The sequence below is a fragment of the Medicago sativa genome, chromosome 3 (assembly GCF_051527215.1).
Source record: "Medicago sativa cultivar Bolivia chromosome 3, Bolivia_mono, whole genome shotgun sequence".
Lineage (NCBI taxonomy): Eukaryota > Viridiplantae > Streptophyta > Magnoliopsida > Fabales > Fabaceae > Medicago > Medicago sativa.
In genome coordinates, this window is record NC_140751.1 from 70,342,264 (window position 1) to 70,356,909 (window position 14,646).

General features: G+C 33.9%; 3 protein-coding genes across 6 annotated transcripts; 2 read left to right on the forward strand and 1 right to left on the reverse strand.

Moving 5' to 3' along the window:
- Window positions 1-242: 242 nt before the first annotated feature.
- LOC146939707 (receptor-like cytoplasmic kinase 176) lies at window positions 243-8,275 on the forward strand. 4 transcript variants are annotated; one of them, XM_085753251.1, is made up of 7 exons: window positions 339-529; window positions 676-974; window positions 1,109-1,244; window positions 1,347-1,489; window positions 1,576-1,690; window positions 2,070-2,214; window positions 7,962-8,275. In XM_085753251.1, the coding sequence occupies exons 1-7, from the start codon at window positions 472-474 to the stop codon at window positions 8,140-8,142; spliced, it is 1,077 nt and encodes a 358-aa protein (XP_085609377.1). In that variant the 5' UTR covers window positions 339-471; the 3' UTR covers window positions 8,143-8,275. The 4 variants fall into 4 exon arrangements, with proteins under 4 accessions (XP_085609380.1, XP_085609377.1, XP_085609378.1 ...); XM_085753252.1 differs by having other exon boundaries at window positions 679-974; XM_085753254.1 differs by lacking the exon at window positions 7,962-8,275 and having other exon boundaries at window positions 243-529; window positions 679-974; window positions 2,070-2,631.
- On the forward strand, window positions 3,329-5,565 carry LOC146939708 (putative serine/threonine-protein kinase PBL10). The gene is made up of 4 exons (XM_085753255.1): window positions 3,329-4,028; window positions 4,740-4,856; window positions 4,960-5,102; window positions 5,188-5,565. The coding sequence occupies exons 1-4, from the start codon at window positions 4,022-4,024 to the stop codon at window positions 5,362-5,364; spliced, it is 444 nt and encodes a 147-aa protein (XP_085609381.1). The 5' UTR covers window positions 3,329-4,021; the 3' UTR covers window positions 5,365-5,565.
- A 677-nt stretch (window positions 8,276-8,952) lies between the features above and the next one.
- On the reverse strand, window positions 8,953-12,587 carry LOC146939709 (uncharacterized). Its single transcript, XM_085749811.1, has 2 exons — window positions 9,419-12,587; window positions 8,953-9,290 (listed from the first exon to the last, which is right to left on the reverse strand). Exons 1-2 carry the CDS (start codon window positions 12,585-12,587, stop codon window positions 8,953-8,955), a joined length of 3,507 nt encoding a protein of 1,168 aa, XP_085605937.1.
- Window positions 12,588-14,646: the final 2,059 nt, after the last annotated feature.

A 14,646-nucleotide genomic window follows, 5' to 3' on the forward strand; every position in this document is an offset into this window, starting at 1 on the left:
CCCTTAGGGCACTTGTTAAGGATGCAAAAATAGAAATAATTGATAAGAAATTCAAAAGACAAACATATTAAGTAAGAAAGTATTTTTAGTCAAGAAAATAAAATAAAATAAAAAAGTCTTTTGCTCAATATATATTTTAAAAGTAGCTGTCAAAGACAAACATGTTCTTGTTTTATCCTTCTCCACAGTCTAACAAACTACTTTAAAAAAAAGAAAAAATAATATGATCCCTTCACACATCAACAGTTGTGTTGACCTCGTGGTCATGTCCTAACTTTTCGTTTGTGGAAAACTAGTTGTTTTCACACATTCACTTTTTTTTTTTAATTCTCTTTAAATTCAAGGCCTTGCTTATACAGACTTGTTTGTGTCAAATTGAAAAAATTTCTAGTACTTGTAGCTGCTCTTCTGGCTGCATTGAGAGATAAGAAAAGGTCAAATCCAAAAGTTCTTTGTTCTTGAATTAGTTTTATGATCATGGCTTGCTGCTTTAGTGCAAGGGTCAAAGCTGAAAATCCTACACATAATGGTATGACTAATGTTATTATATTTTTCCCTTTATATTTTTTAACTTTCTTAATTTGTTCAGCTGGTATCTGAGCTCTATTTATTTTTAATATACTAGTTTTGAGCTCAATTTTCTTAAAGATATTTTTTTTTTTTTGATACACCAAGAAGAGGTTGCTTTGAGTGGTTTGAGAAACAAGGAATCCTCTTCAACTGTTCTGCTAACTTCAAGGACTGAGGGTGAGATATTACAATCCAACAATTTGAAGTGTTTCACATTCAATGAGCTAAAAACCGCAACAAGGAACTTTCGTCCAAGTACTGTATTGGGTGAAGATACGTTTGGTAGAGTCTTTAAGGGGTGGATCGATGAGCACACGCTAGCTCCTACTAAACCAGGTACTGGTTTTGATATTGCTGTGAAGATGTTTGACAAAGAGAGCAACCAGCGACATAGTGAATGGTTGGTGAGTGTCACTTTTACTTTTATTTTGAAGTTAAGAAAATATCAAATTAGTTTTTGAACCTTGTTTTTTGTGGTAAATTAAATATATGGAGACAGATGAGAATTTTGATTTTGATTTTGAACCTTGTACTTCAGGCAAAAATCAATTACCTTGGGCATCTGCGTCATCCTAATCTCGTTAAACTGATTGGTTACTGCTTAGAGGATAATTACCGGATTTTAGTATATGAATTTTTGGCCAAAGGAAATTTGGATAATCATTTGTTTAGAAGTATGTTGTTAATTAACCTCCTTTTATTATTGTCTTTTTTATATAATGATTTTTATTTGTTGACTTCATTTACAACAAATAATTCGTATGATTATGGAGCAGGGGTTTCTAACTTTGAGCCACTCACATGGAAAATTCGTATGAAGATAGCTCTTGATGCTGCCAAGGGTCTTGCATTTCTTCACAGTGATGAAGTGGGAAAGATACATGGAGACTTCAAAACTTCGAAAATCTTAATTGATTCAGTAAGTGGATTCATTGATTTTACAAGCTTAGAGATGGATCGTTTAATAGTTAACCAATTTTGTAAATTTGTTTATGTGAATGACAGAACTACAATGCAAAACTATCCTTTTTTGGGTTTTTAAAAGGTAGATCAGATAGTAATATGTCCGACTATGATATGGGCCCTCAAATTAACGCGACACCTGAGTATATAGACACAGGTACCTAAATCTTTTTTAAGTCAGTATTGGCAGTTGCAGTTCTCTTTATGAGAAGTTTTAATTTGATGTTAAATATAATGTCCTCTGATATGGCCCCTCCACATATGTGATGTATGTATTTTGATATTCAAATAACGCAACCACTTTATTGTATTTAGAGTTTAGATGTTTTCTTTTAACTCAAATTCAAAGGGCTTAGCTTAACGAAAACCATACACTTCCCATTCCCAACTAGTCAGTCTGTGCCGTTGTTCGTCATTATATTTTGGTCTATAGTAATGAAGGAATTAATGATTATTACAACTTACCAACAACAAAATATAACATAAAACTTACAATTTTACTTCTAACCTTTTTCCCATTGCCTTTTTTTGTGAAGGTCACCTAACTAAAGAGGGCGATGTATACAATTTTGGGGTTGTTCTACTGGAAATTATGTCAGGCAAACGTGCAGTGGATAAAAACAGGCCACTTCGGGAACAAAATTTAGTCGAATGGGCCAAGCCATTACTCAACAGCAAACGTATAGAATGCCAATACTCTTCACGCGAAGCAATGAAATTAGCTCATATTGTAATTCAATGTCTGTCTGAAAGACCAAAAATAGAAGAGATCGTGAGATCATTGAAGCAACTTCAAGATTCCAATGACAAAGTTGGTGGTGTGGGGAGCTCTTAATCTCAACAACAGACGATCAACCATCAAAACAAATGGTTTAGAACAACATGGAAAAATAATATGTCAATCTATAAGTGGAGAATGTAATTCTAATTTGTTTTCATGTGTCTCCTCGTTATAAGTAGAAGAGGAAATTTTTCACATACTTCACATATCTCAAACAATATACATTGTTTTAAAGAGTATATACAGAGCTGGTGCTTCCTATGTGTAAGAATAATATAAATCTTAATCATAGTAGCATGTCATGATCAAATTTTTTTAATAGCAAAGGCTAGTAATTAGTTGTTAGATTGGTTTTTCTCCTTCTTCTAAGTTTGAACCATAATCTTCAACTCCTTATCCTTTAGCTCGAACTAATTGAGGTATCCAATTAAAAAATGCACTTAAACTAAAAATAAGGACATGAAGTTCAAACTACATCGGTTCCAAACCATGCAACTTACATAACGAAGTGGTGTGTTTATTATTTTTTTTGTCGAGTAGCTCAGTGACTAAAACTCGCCTCCTAAATAAGTGGGGAATTCAAGGTTTTAACCCCGACCCCCTGCATATGCAATCCAATGTCCCTACCAATTGAGTTATGCTCATGGAACAAGTGACTTGCTTTTTATAGAAAATTATTTGGTTTTAGTTCTGTATTCAACAAAAAATAGTGTGGTTATAAGTTCTTTTCGATCACTGTCAAATTGGCTATACAAAAAAAATCAATCTGAGTCAAAGAAATAATAATTTCTTATCAGTCTTCTATGGAAGATTATTTAAAAACAGGCATACTTACTTTATTATTTTCACAAAGGAAACTACCATGGTTTTGTTGTGGCTCTTCTATTTCTTTCAACTTGATCATAAAAAACCGATCAAAGTAGCAGCCAGGACAAAAATAATTGTTTTCAGTTTTCACACGTTCACATTTGTTTTTCTTCTCTATAATTTTAAGGCCTTGCTTTATGCAAACTTACGTGTTTCAAATAGATAAAATTCTATTACTTTGTAGCTGTGCTCTTCTGGTTACATTGAAAATTAACAAGAGACAAGAAGGGGTCCAATCCAAGAGTTCTTTGTTCTTGAATTAGTTCTATGTTCATGGCTTGCTGCTTTACTCGTATCATTAATGTTATTATATATTCCCCTTTTTTATTTGTTAACTTTCTTAATATGTGTTTGAGCTCTATTTTTTTGAATACACCAAAAACACTTGCTTCAAATGAATAATATGTAATGAGTTATACTTTGAGATCCAATGTTATTGTACCTTCTTTTCTTCTATTGGTAGAAAAATGTTTGCAAGCAGAATATTTTATAAAAGTTAGTTCATGTTTCTATTTTGACATGGACAGGTTTGAATCCAAAGGATGTTGGAACAGAAGAGGATGTTTTTAGTGGTTTAAGCATCAAGGTATTATGTTCGTCAACTTCAAGTACTGAGGGTGAGATATTACAATCCAACAATTTGAAGTGTTTCAGATTCAATGAGCTAAAAACTGCTACAAGAAATTTTCATCCAAGTGGTCAAGTTGTGGATGAACGTGCGTTTGGTAGGGTATTTAAGGGGTGGATCGATGAGCACACGCTAGCTCCTACTAAACCAGGTACTGGTTTTGTTGTTGCTGTGATGATGTTTAACAAAGAAAGCAACCAAGGAGATAGTGAATGGTTGGTGAGTGTCGTTTAATTTTATTTTCAAGTTAGGATTATATCAAATTAGTTTATGAAACTTGTTTTTGGTAGTAAAATTGATGATGAGACTAATTGACCTTGTACTATAGGCAGAAATCAATTACCTTGGGGAGTTGCGTCATCCTAACCTCGTGAAACTGATTGGTTACTGTTTAGAGAATGACTGAACAAATGTATTCTCCTCAACTACTATTTTTTAGGTATATGCACCATTCGTTTGACATGATGCACAAATGAACAAAGAGACACGAAATCTCCTCATATATTGAGGCATGATCAATCGAGTATTAATCTAAATTATTTCTTGTTAGAAACGTATATAGGAAAATTGAAACATGTCATTGTACCTTGTAAGGAATCACGACTGAAGTAGTTTGGAAAAGCAATCTATGGTTCATTTAATTTTCTAGAGGCTAAATGCAATCCATCTAATTTATTCTCTTTTTTTAAGAACTCTTTTTTATAATAAGCTCTAATTAGGTGTCTTTGTATGTGCGACGCCTCCTCCGAAATCGACTTCCTACTAGAGGCAATTTGGTGCAACGGCGTGTTCTTTTGTTAGCTAACTCGGCTTGTGTGTCTGGTTGTGGTGAACATGAAACCGCACCTCACTTATTTTGTGGTTGTAAAATTTTTAGTTCGCTTTGGGATCATATTTTGCATTGGTTAAGTTTATTTGTGGTGTTTCCAGGTGACATACGACAACATTTAATCCAATTCACTAATTTGGCCGGATTGCCTAGAGCCACTCACCATGTGCTATTTGAATTTTTGGCGAAAGGAAGTTTGGATAATCATTTGTTTAGAAGTATGTTATTAAATTTCCCTCCTTCTGTAATTGTCATTTTTTTTCAATTTTTTATTTGTTGATTTCATTTACTAGTTAGTATATTACAATGTTTATGGAGCAGGGGCTTCATACTTTCAGTCACTCTCATGGAAAATCCGTATGAAGATAGCTCTTCATGCTGCGAAGGGTCTTGCATTTCTTCATGGTCATGAAGTGGAAAGGAGACGCGGAGACTTCAAAACTTCAAAAATCTTGATTGATTCAGTAAGTGGATTCATTGTTTTTACAAGCTTAGAGAAGGAGTGTTTAATAGTTACACTCAGTTTGTAAATTTGTTTGTGAATGACAGAACTACAATGCAAAACTATCCTTTTTTGGGGTGGCAAAATATAGATCAGATAGTAATATGTCAGACTTCGATATGGTGGATAAGGACCCTCTAATTAACGCAGCCCCTGAGTATATAGACACAGGTACCTTAATCTTGTTCAAGCCAATATTGGTAAATGCAGTTTTCTTTATGTGAAAAGTATACTTTGATGTTAAATACGATGTTCTTTGATTTTTATTTGTATTTTTGAGATACACATATGTTTGAAAGGATTAAAGTATGAGAGAGAAATAGTTAAATATATATAGTGTCGCGTACGGTGTCTGTAGTTTGATGTTCAAATAACACATTTTATTGTATTTAGAGTTTAGATCAAATTCATGCTAATCCAACTAGTATGTGATGTTGTTCTTCACTATATTTGGGTATATAGTAATTAATGAAAATAAAACCTACAATTTTATTCTTAACCTTTTACTCATCATCTCTTTTGTGAAGATCGCCTAACCAAAGAGAGTGATGTATACAATTTTGGGGTTGTTCTCCTGGAAATTATGTCAGGCAAACGTGCAATAGATAACAGCAGGCCATTTTTGGAACGTAATTTAGTTGCATGGGCCAAACAATCACTCACCAGCAAACGCAGAATATCTCAAGTCATGGATGCTCGTATGGAAGGACAATACTCATCGAGTGAAGCAATGAAATTAGCTCACATTATAATTCAATGTCTGTCTGAAAGACCAAAATATAGACCAAGAATATAAAAGATTGTGAGATCACTGGAACAACTTCAAGATTCCAATATTGACACAGTTTGTGGAGTGGGGAGCTCTTAATCTCAACATCAAACAACCAACCCATAGTCACACAATTCGCGGTTCTCTTTGGTACGTGGTACGAATTCGGGTACGCGGTACGCCAACTGTCAAAGAATTCGGTTCGCGGGGGGTATACAGAGCCGGTTCGATATTTGGTACGTTCAGGTAAAACATTGAATATGGTAAATTAATAAAACTAATTAGTTTTAAAAATATATTAGAAAATATTAATTTCATTAATAAAAATTAAAGAACCATACGAAATGTTTTTTTTTTTTTTACCAATCCACATGTAGTTAAATTAATTTTCTTTTGAAGAGATGTAGTTAAATTAAATAATAAATAGTGTTTGACTTGTTGTGACTAGTGAAAGGCTTCCTTGTAAACTGAGAAGGTGTAAACGTGGTTTTTGTTTAGGTGAATAATAATGATACTTAATTGAACCCAATTTTTTTATTTTTTTTTTAAATAAAAAAAAAAGATAAATCTTTCTCTTTCTTGACCCGTTATCTTCTTCTCTGTGAAAAAAGAATTTCCCTGTTCATCTTCTTGTTTCATCTCTTTTCAGTTTTTCTTTCTCCACTAATTCTCACTACCAACTTGCAATTAATCACATAAAGGGTGAAACTGAGTATCAAATTCACCCTTTCCTTCACCCTTTCCTTCACCCTAATTTGGGGTTCAAATCTGCAAAATGAAAAAAACTGAGATTTTTTACGGGATCTCTCTTCAATCTTGCTGGTACGCTGTTTTCCGCGAATTCCACACGAATTTGGACGAACCGGTTCGCAAAAGTACCGCGAACCGGTACGTACGAACCAATTCGCGGTTCCTTGTTAGGGTAACGAATTCTGTGACTATGAACCAACCATCAAAACAAATGGTCATAAGTAGAAGACGAAATATTTGGACATACTTCACATACCTCAAACAATATACATTTTTTTAAAGAGTATATATATACAGAGATGGTGCTTCCTATGCGTAAGAACTAAATGAAATGTTAATGTCATAATATAATGCTCATCATGTTAATAATATAAATCTTAATATAGTAGCATGTCATGATCAAATTATCCTAGATCAAGTGCATGAATTTATGATACTAAGGAATGAGAATACTTGTTTCTTGAAGTCAACCTTTTAAGGTTTATTTGATTATCTTAATGTCTCTCTAGATTGATGATTATATGATATGATATTTCTCTCTTCTTTTTTCCCAATTCTATATGGGGTATATGTAACTCCTTTCAATGATTGGCTGGCATATGTCAGACATTTATTTTTAAGGAAAGTGGAGAGGTGACCTACCATTTTATGTAGTGTTACAATTTTTCTAACCATTCTTTTAGTAATGACTAACATGGTGTGACATAATTGTAGTAAATGTTTGAGTCCCTTAACCATTTGGTTCAAGGTTCAATCCTTATAGTCGTTGCGCATGGAAAAACATATGTTAGGAAGATCGAACCACTTAAAAGCATCTCAATTACCTCGAGAGATTTGTTTTCACAATTTCAAACAAGGGATATCTTGGTTTACAAAAGAACAACGTACTCTTACAAAAGAGTTGCAAAAGTTCCACCCATCATGTATTTATTCAATTGTAGACCATAATATTCAAGCACATGAACCATGTGATATCTAATGTATATTGATTAGGATATAAATATTACATGACTCATCAAGACATATATCATTCAACCCGTTAATGAGTATCATCAGTTGGAACTTTCTCCGAGGATTGGATAACTTGCGAGCAGTTCCTGCACTTAAATACCTAGTTGAGTGAAATAAACCGGTAGTTATGTTTTTATCTGAGACATTAGTGCATCAAAATAAAATTGAAGAGATCAGCAGGAAGTAGGGTTTTGGTAATTGTTTTGCCGATGAAAGAGAAGGTTAGGGAAGTGGTTTGCCATTCCTTTGGGAAAATATTGAATTGCGAAAGCCATTACTCAACAGCAAACATAAAATCTCTCAAGTCATGGATGTTCGTATAGAAGGCCAATACTCTACACGCGAAGCAATGAAATTAGCCCATATTGTAATTCAATGTCTGTCTGAAAGACCAACAATAGAAGAGATCGTGAGATCATTGGAGAAACTTCAAGATTCCAATGACACAGTTGGTGGAGTGGGGTGCTCTTAATCTCAACAGCAGACAATCAACCATCAAAACAAATGGTCATTATCTCATTTCTAAAGCAGCAATGGTTTCGAACAACGGAAAAAGAATCTGCGAATCTATAAGTGGAGAATGTAATTCTAATTTGTTTTCATGTGTCGCCTCGTCATAAGTAGAAGAGGAAATTTTTTGGACATACTTCCCATACCTCAAACAATATACATTGTTTTATAGAGTATATACAGAGCTGGTGCTTCCTATGTGTAAGAACTAAATGGAAATGTTATAATGTCATGTATAATGCACATCATGTTAATAATACAAATTGAAATCATTTAATCATAGTATTGGGAAAAAAAATTTGGTTTTCGCAACTCAATATGATAGTACCATCGTATGCGAAGTTTTGCGAATAATTTTGGTTTGCGCAATTCAATAAGGAAAGCCAAACCACTTAACCGACCTTCTCTTTCATCGGCAAAACAATTATCAAAACCCAACTTCCTACCAATCTCCTCAATTTTATTTTGATTTACTAATGTCTCCGATAAAATTATAGCTACCATATAGAATTGGGAAAGTCTGACCAAAAAAAAAAGAATTGGGAAAAAAAAGGAGAGAAATATCATATCATATAATCATCGATCTAGAGAAACATTTAAGAAAATCAAATCAACTTTAAGAGGTCTACTTATGACTAGGAGACACACATGAACTCAAATTAGAATTACACTCTCCACTTATAGACTCTTTTTCCATGTTGTTCTAAACCATTGCTGCTTGAGAATTGAGGTATCACCATTTGTTTTGATGGTTGGTTGTTTGATGTTGAGATTAAGAGCTCCCCACTTTACCAGTTGTGTCATTGGAATCTTGAAGTTGCTCCAATGATCTCACAATCTTTTCTATGCTTGTTCTATATTTTGGACTTTCAGACAGACATTGAATTATAATGTTAGCTAATTTCATTGCTTCACTCAATGAGTATTGTCCTTCTATACGAGCATCCATGACTTGAGATATTTTGCGTTTGCTAGTGAGTAATTGTTTGGCCCATGCAACTAAATTACGTTCCAAAAATGGCCTGTTGTTATCTAATGCACGTTTGCCTGACATAATTTCCAGTAGAACAACCCCAAAATTGTATACATCACTCTCTTTGGTTAGGTGATCTTCACAAAAGAGACAAAGAGAAAAAGTTTAGGAGTAACATCGTAGGTTTCATGTTTTTTTTTTTTTTTTTTTTTGAAAGGAAAAGAGCATGCTTATAGCATTTCATTAATAATAAGAGAGTTTATACAACGAGGTACACGATAATAAATATTGGGACTAGCTGATAATGTGGCAACCCCAGCAAGGGTGTGAGCTACCTCATTTGCTTGTCTCCTGTTAAACTCGACCTTAGAGTTTGAGAAGTTTGTGTTAAAGAGACTCTGACATGCTGAAATCACTTGGCCAAATTCTGTAACATCAATCCAACGATGGTGAAAGGCATCTGTTGTAATCTTTGAATCCAAGACGAAATCGACGTTGTCAAATTGCATGTCACTTAGCCATTGTAAGGCATGGAATAAGCCTAGAGCTTCTCCTACGGCAACAGAACACATGGGAGAGATAGATACAGTTTTAGCCAGCACAAATGTTCCTTCGTCATCACGGACACATATGCCAATACCTGTTCTGTTTAACTGATCCGAAAACGAAGCATCAACATTACATTTCAGACGACCTCGTTGTGGCCGCTGCCACCTGACCGAAGCCATATCACTCGTTGTAGCAGAAGAATTTCGTGTTGTACCTGAACCACTTTGTCTTACCGGGATTGTTGTCGTCATCTGATCATTACGAACTGAATTTGTTGAAGTGTTGTTACGACTAGCTGCTGGAATAGTGGCGTTAGCTGCATACCAATCCTCCATAATATGACAAGCTCGATCGACTACATTAGCACAAGTTTCTGTGACATCTTGCCAAAGCTTGATATTTCTATGCTTCCAAAGGCTCCATAGGACAGCTGCAAATCGTTGACTAAATTCTCGTGAAAGTTGATGTAGCAATTCGAAGATGGCATCAGCTGCTGAATTCTTTTCAAGAAACACCTTATGAACTGTATTCCAAAGACCGGTTGTACGCCAAACCTGCACAGTAAAAGGACATTCGAAACAAATATGAGCAAGATCCTCATGTGGGCCATCACAACTCACACAACTTGTGGGACATTGCACTCCTTTATCTTGAAGTCGAACTCTGGTAGGTAAGCACCCACGACACATTCGCCAAAGTAAATTCTTTATTTTTGGCGGCACTTTTAGTCTCCAAATACCAGACCAATATCCCGGCCTCCGAAGGTGAGAAACATCCACCAATTCTTCCATACACAATCTGTAAGCACTCTTGACGGAATATAAACCATTCTTTTCAGCTTTCCATATTAACCTGTCATCCACCACCTGATCAAGTAACGGTGTTCGAAGAATAGAGTCGGCTATATCAGAACTAAAAACTTGTTGAATTACCTCCTGGTTCCAGCCTTTCGACGAGGTATTCATTAGACTACTCACAGAAAAATTTCTCACAAAGTTTGCCCCGACAATATGTCTGTCTATACGATCCCCATTCAGCAACCATGGTTCATCAAGTATAGATATACTGTGACCAGTACCAACACACCAACGCGCCCCACCGCGTACTATGAAGCGCGCCTTCAAAATACTTCTCCATACATAGCTAGGATTGTGACCCAAATTTGCTGTCAAGTAACTACATGAAGGAAAATACCGAGCCTTGTAAATACGAGAGACAAGAGAATCAGGTTCTGTCTGAAATTTCCAACCTTGTTTTCCTAACATAGCCAGATTAAAAGCAGTCAAATCTTTGAATCCCATACCGCCATGGTTTTTATGCATTGACAGCTTCTCCCAAGACATCCAATGGATACCCCGATTATTGGGCCCCCCATGACCCCACCAAAATGAGTTCATCATCTTCTCAATAGTAGAAATAATAGAAGACGGTAATAGAAAGATACTCATAATATACGACGGTATAGCCTGCAACACAGATTTGATCATGACCTCACGACCTGCTTTAGATAAACATTTACTGCTCCAAGAATTTATCTTATGCCAGACACGGTCCTTAATATATGAAAATACTGCCGTACGGTTCCTCCCGATCATCGAAGGAAGACCTAAGTACTTTCCTGTACCAAGTACAGCCTGAACTCCCAAAATATCAGTGATTGAATTTTTTAAAGCAACAGGAACATTTCTACTATAATATATCTCAGATTTAGGCAAACTAATAGCTTGACCAGATGCTGCTTCATACATTGTGAGAATATTCTGCATCACCTGAGCCTGACGCTCTTCTGCTTTAAAGAAAAGAAAACAATCATCAGCAAAAAGTAAATGAGACACTGGTGGCGCACCTCCACAAATGGTTGTACCCCTAATGTCTCCTCTAGACTCAGCAGTTCTGATAAGAGAGGAAAGGCCCTCCGCACAAATAATAAAAAGATAAGGAGAAAGAGGATCCCCTTGTCTCAAACCACGACCTGGAATAACAGGCCCCACCACTTCATTATTAACAAGAACCGAATAATCAGCCGTCTCAACACACATAGTCATCCAATGAATCCACTTATTATTGAACCCCATCTTAAGCATGACCTCCTTTAAATAATCCCAATCCATCATGTCATAAGCCTTACTAATATCAAGTTTAAGTGCAACACAACCATTTGTTCCCCTCGTCTTCGTCTTCATATAGTGAATAACCTCAATAGCTACCATGGCATTGTCCAGGATTGACCTACCCGGAACAAAAGCAGATTGGTTATCACAAATGCACTTAGGTAACACGACTTTCAGTCTATTAGCAAGCACTTTGGAGATAAGTTTATACAGTACGTTACACAAAGCTATAGGGCGCCAATCCTTCATAGTAGTCTGAATGTTACCCTTTGGAATGAGAGCTATATTTGTTGCATTCAAAGAAGCCGGAAACTGACCTGTTTCTAACCACTCACAACAATCCTTAAATATGTCTTCACTACAATTGGACCAGAAATGTTGATAGAACCCTGAGTTATAACCATCAGGACCAGGACATTTGTCTGGGTGCATCGAAAAAATTGCATCTCTAAATTCTTCCTTTGAGAAAGGTGCAGTAAGTAAAGCATTATCAGTGTCAGTAATAGAGTGTCGAATGACATCCACCACAGGTGTGGTATTACTGATCTTTTTTTGAAATAAATCCACAAAGTAGTTCTTTGCTAAATTACTCATTCCAGGATTATCAGTAACTTTGACATCTTGATCATTTTCTAGAGAGAGAATGTGATTTACCTTTTTTCTAGCAGTAGCAGAGGCATGAAAAAATTTTGTATTTCGGTCTCCTTCCTTATACCAATGAGTTTTTGCCCGTTGACGCCAATATGCATCCTCTTGCATTAGTAACTTGGCCATCTGTTGTTGGTAAGATGTAATAATAATTAATTCATAAATTACTATATACCTAAGTGTGAAGCAATTGTAAAATATGTCCTTAACAAATACAATTTAAGTGTGACAATAAAAAAATCATGAGTCTAAAAATAAAAATTTAAGACTTGCAAATCAACTACATCTAACATTCACCAACTTCATCTAAAACAAGAAACACAATTAAACAAGCCCTTGACAAATCTAAAATAAGTGTGGACGTAATAAAATCATGAGTCCAAGCATACAATATAAGCTTAACTAATACAAAGACATGAGTAAAAAAACATGACCTTCATCTATTTATTGAGTTATTTAGTTCAATACTAGGATAACATGAATATTCAAAACCCCGTATATAACACACAATAATAAACGATTTTTACTTCAGCAAAAGTTATAGTGCAAAATCATAACATATCAGAAATGTCATCTCAACATGTTGACACCTCAAAACTATCACATACCGTTTACCATATCAAAACAATAATTATATACTTATTGAATAAGTGTATCAAATATCTTTTACATATTATCTTTAATATTTGTTTTTTTAATTTTTATAATTCGCATGTTCAAATTTGTTTAAAAACGGTTGATGATGTTTTTCAGGACTACATTTTGACTACAATAATGATAACCTTTTCTAAATACGTTTTATATGTTTGTAAACAAAATAAATAAAGTTTTATACATATAATTATTATATCAACCTAGCATCTAGACAGACACTTTGTACGTCTTCGTTCTCTCTCTTTTTTGTTTCACTAATAAACTAAGATGTGTGCGCTACACACACACACACACACACACACACATATATATATATATATATATATATATATATATATATCCATGTTTCTTTATGTAATTTTGTTTACAATCTATTATCAACTATATATTTGAGAAAATAACATACATTTTAAACTATCATATTACTCCAATTTAATTAAACAACACTTAGATAAAATCAATGATAATTTTGTCATAATAATTGAACTAGATTTAAATTTCCTATTTTTATTTCACTAAACAAGCAAAATATTACTCCATCCGTCTCATAATATGTTTTTAACAAATACAATTTAAGTGTGACAATAATAAAATCATGAGTCTAAAAATAAAATTGAAGATTAATCATTACAAAAGCATGAGCAATAAACATGACCATACTCTATTTATTTAGTAATTTATTTCAAGACTTGCACATCAACTACACCTAACATTCACCAACTTCATCTAAAACAAGAAACACAATAAAAACAAGCCCTTGGCAAATGTAAATTAAGTGTGGACGTAATAAAATCATGAGTCCAAGCATACAATATAACCTTAACTAATACAAAAACATGAGTAAAAAACATAACCACCATCATTTATTGAGTTAATTAGTTCAATACTATCATAACATGAAAATTCAAGATCCTGTATATAACACAAAGGCTTAAATATGAATTTCGTCCCTGTAATATAGGCGTGTTTTGATTTTCGTCCCTGTAAAAAAAAAAGTTTGAATTACGTCCCTGTAAATTTTTTTTTGTTTGAAAATGGTCCCTGGGCCCACTGTAGCGCTGATGTGGCATGGCATTCGCCACGTGGCAGTTGCTGACTGTGCAACTTTTGCCACGTGGCACTGACGTGGCGTGCCACATAATATTAAATTTTAAAAAATATTTTAAAAATTCTGAAAATTGTTTTTAAAATTAAAAAATATGAAAATAATTTTAAAAATCATAAAAAATTACCGAAAAAATTCTGAAAATTATAAAAAATTTCTGAAAAATCTGAAAATAAATTTAAAAATCATAAAAAATTTCCGAAAAAAATCTGAAAATTATAAAAAATTTCCAAAAAATCTGAAAATAAATTTAAAAATCATAAAAAATTTACGAAAAATCTGAAAATAAATTTAAAAATCATAACAAGATTTCAAAAATTTTAAAAATTTTAAAATTTTAAATTTTTAATTTCGAAAACTTAAAAAAATTCGAAAACTTGTGTGTCATGCCAGCAAAGTTGATCTATATATGATTATGATAACATT

Bases quoted from the DNA above. Each gene is read 5' to 3' on its own strand.
- LOC146939708 (XM_085753255.1), top strand. The intron at 4,857-4,959 runs GTATGTTATTAA...TTTATGGAGCAG, and splicing joins GGATAATCATTTGTTTAGAA to GGGCTTCATACTTTCAGTCA. The intron at 5,103-5,187 runs GTAAGTGGATTC...TGTGAATGACAG, and splicing joins CAAAAATCTTGATTGATTCA to AACTACAATGCAAAACTATC.
- LOC146939707 (XM_085753251.1), top strand. From the start codon at position 472: ATGATCATGGCTTGCTGCTTTAGTGCAAGGGTCAAAGCTGAAAATCCT. The intron at 530-675 runs GTATGACTAATG...TGATACACCAAG, and splicing joins TGAAAATCCTACACATAATG to AAGAGGTTGCTTTGAGTGGT. The intron at 1,490-1,575 runs GTAAGTGGATTC...TGTGAATGACAG, and splicing joins CGAAAATCTTAATTGATTCA to AACTACAATGCAAAACTATC.
- LOC146939709 (XM_085749811.1), bottom strand. From the start codon at position 12,587: ATGGCCAAGTTACTAATGCAAGAGGATGCATATTGGCGTCAACGGGCA. The intron at 9,291-9,418 runs GTATAAACTCTC...TCTTTTGTGAAG, and splicing joins TTATTATCGTGTACCTCGTT to ATCACCTAACCAAAGAGAGT.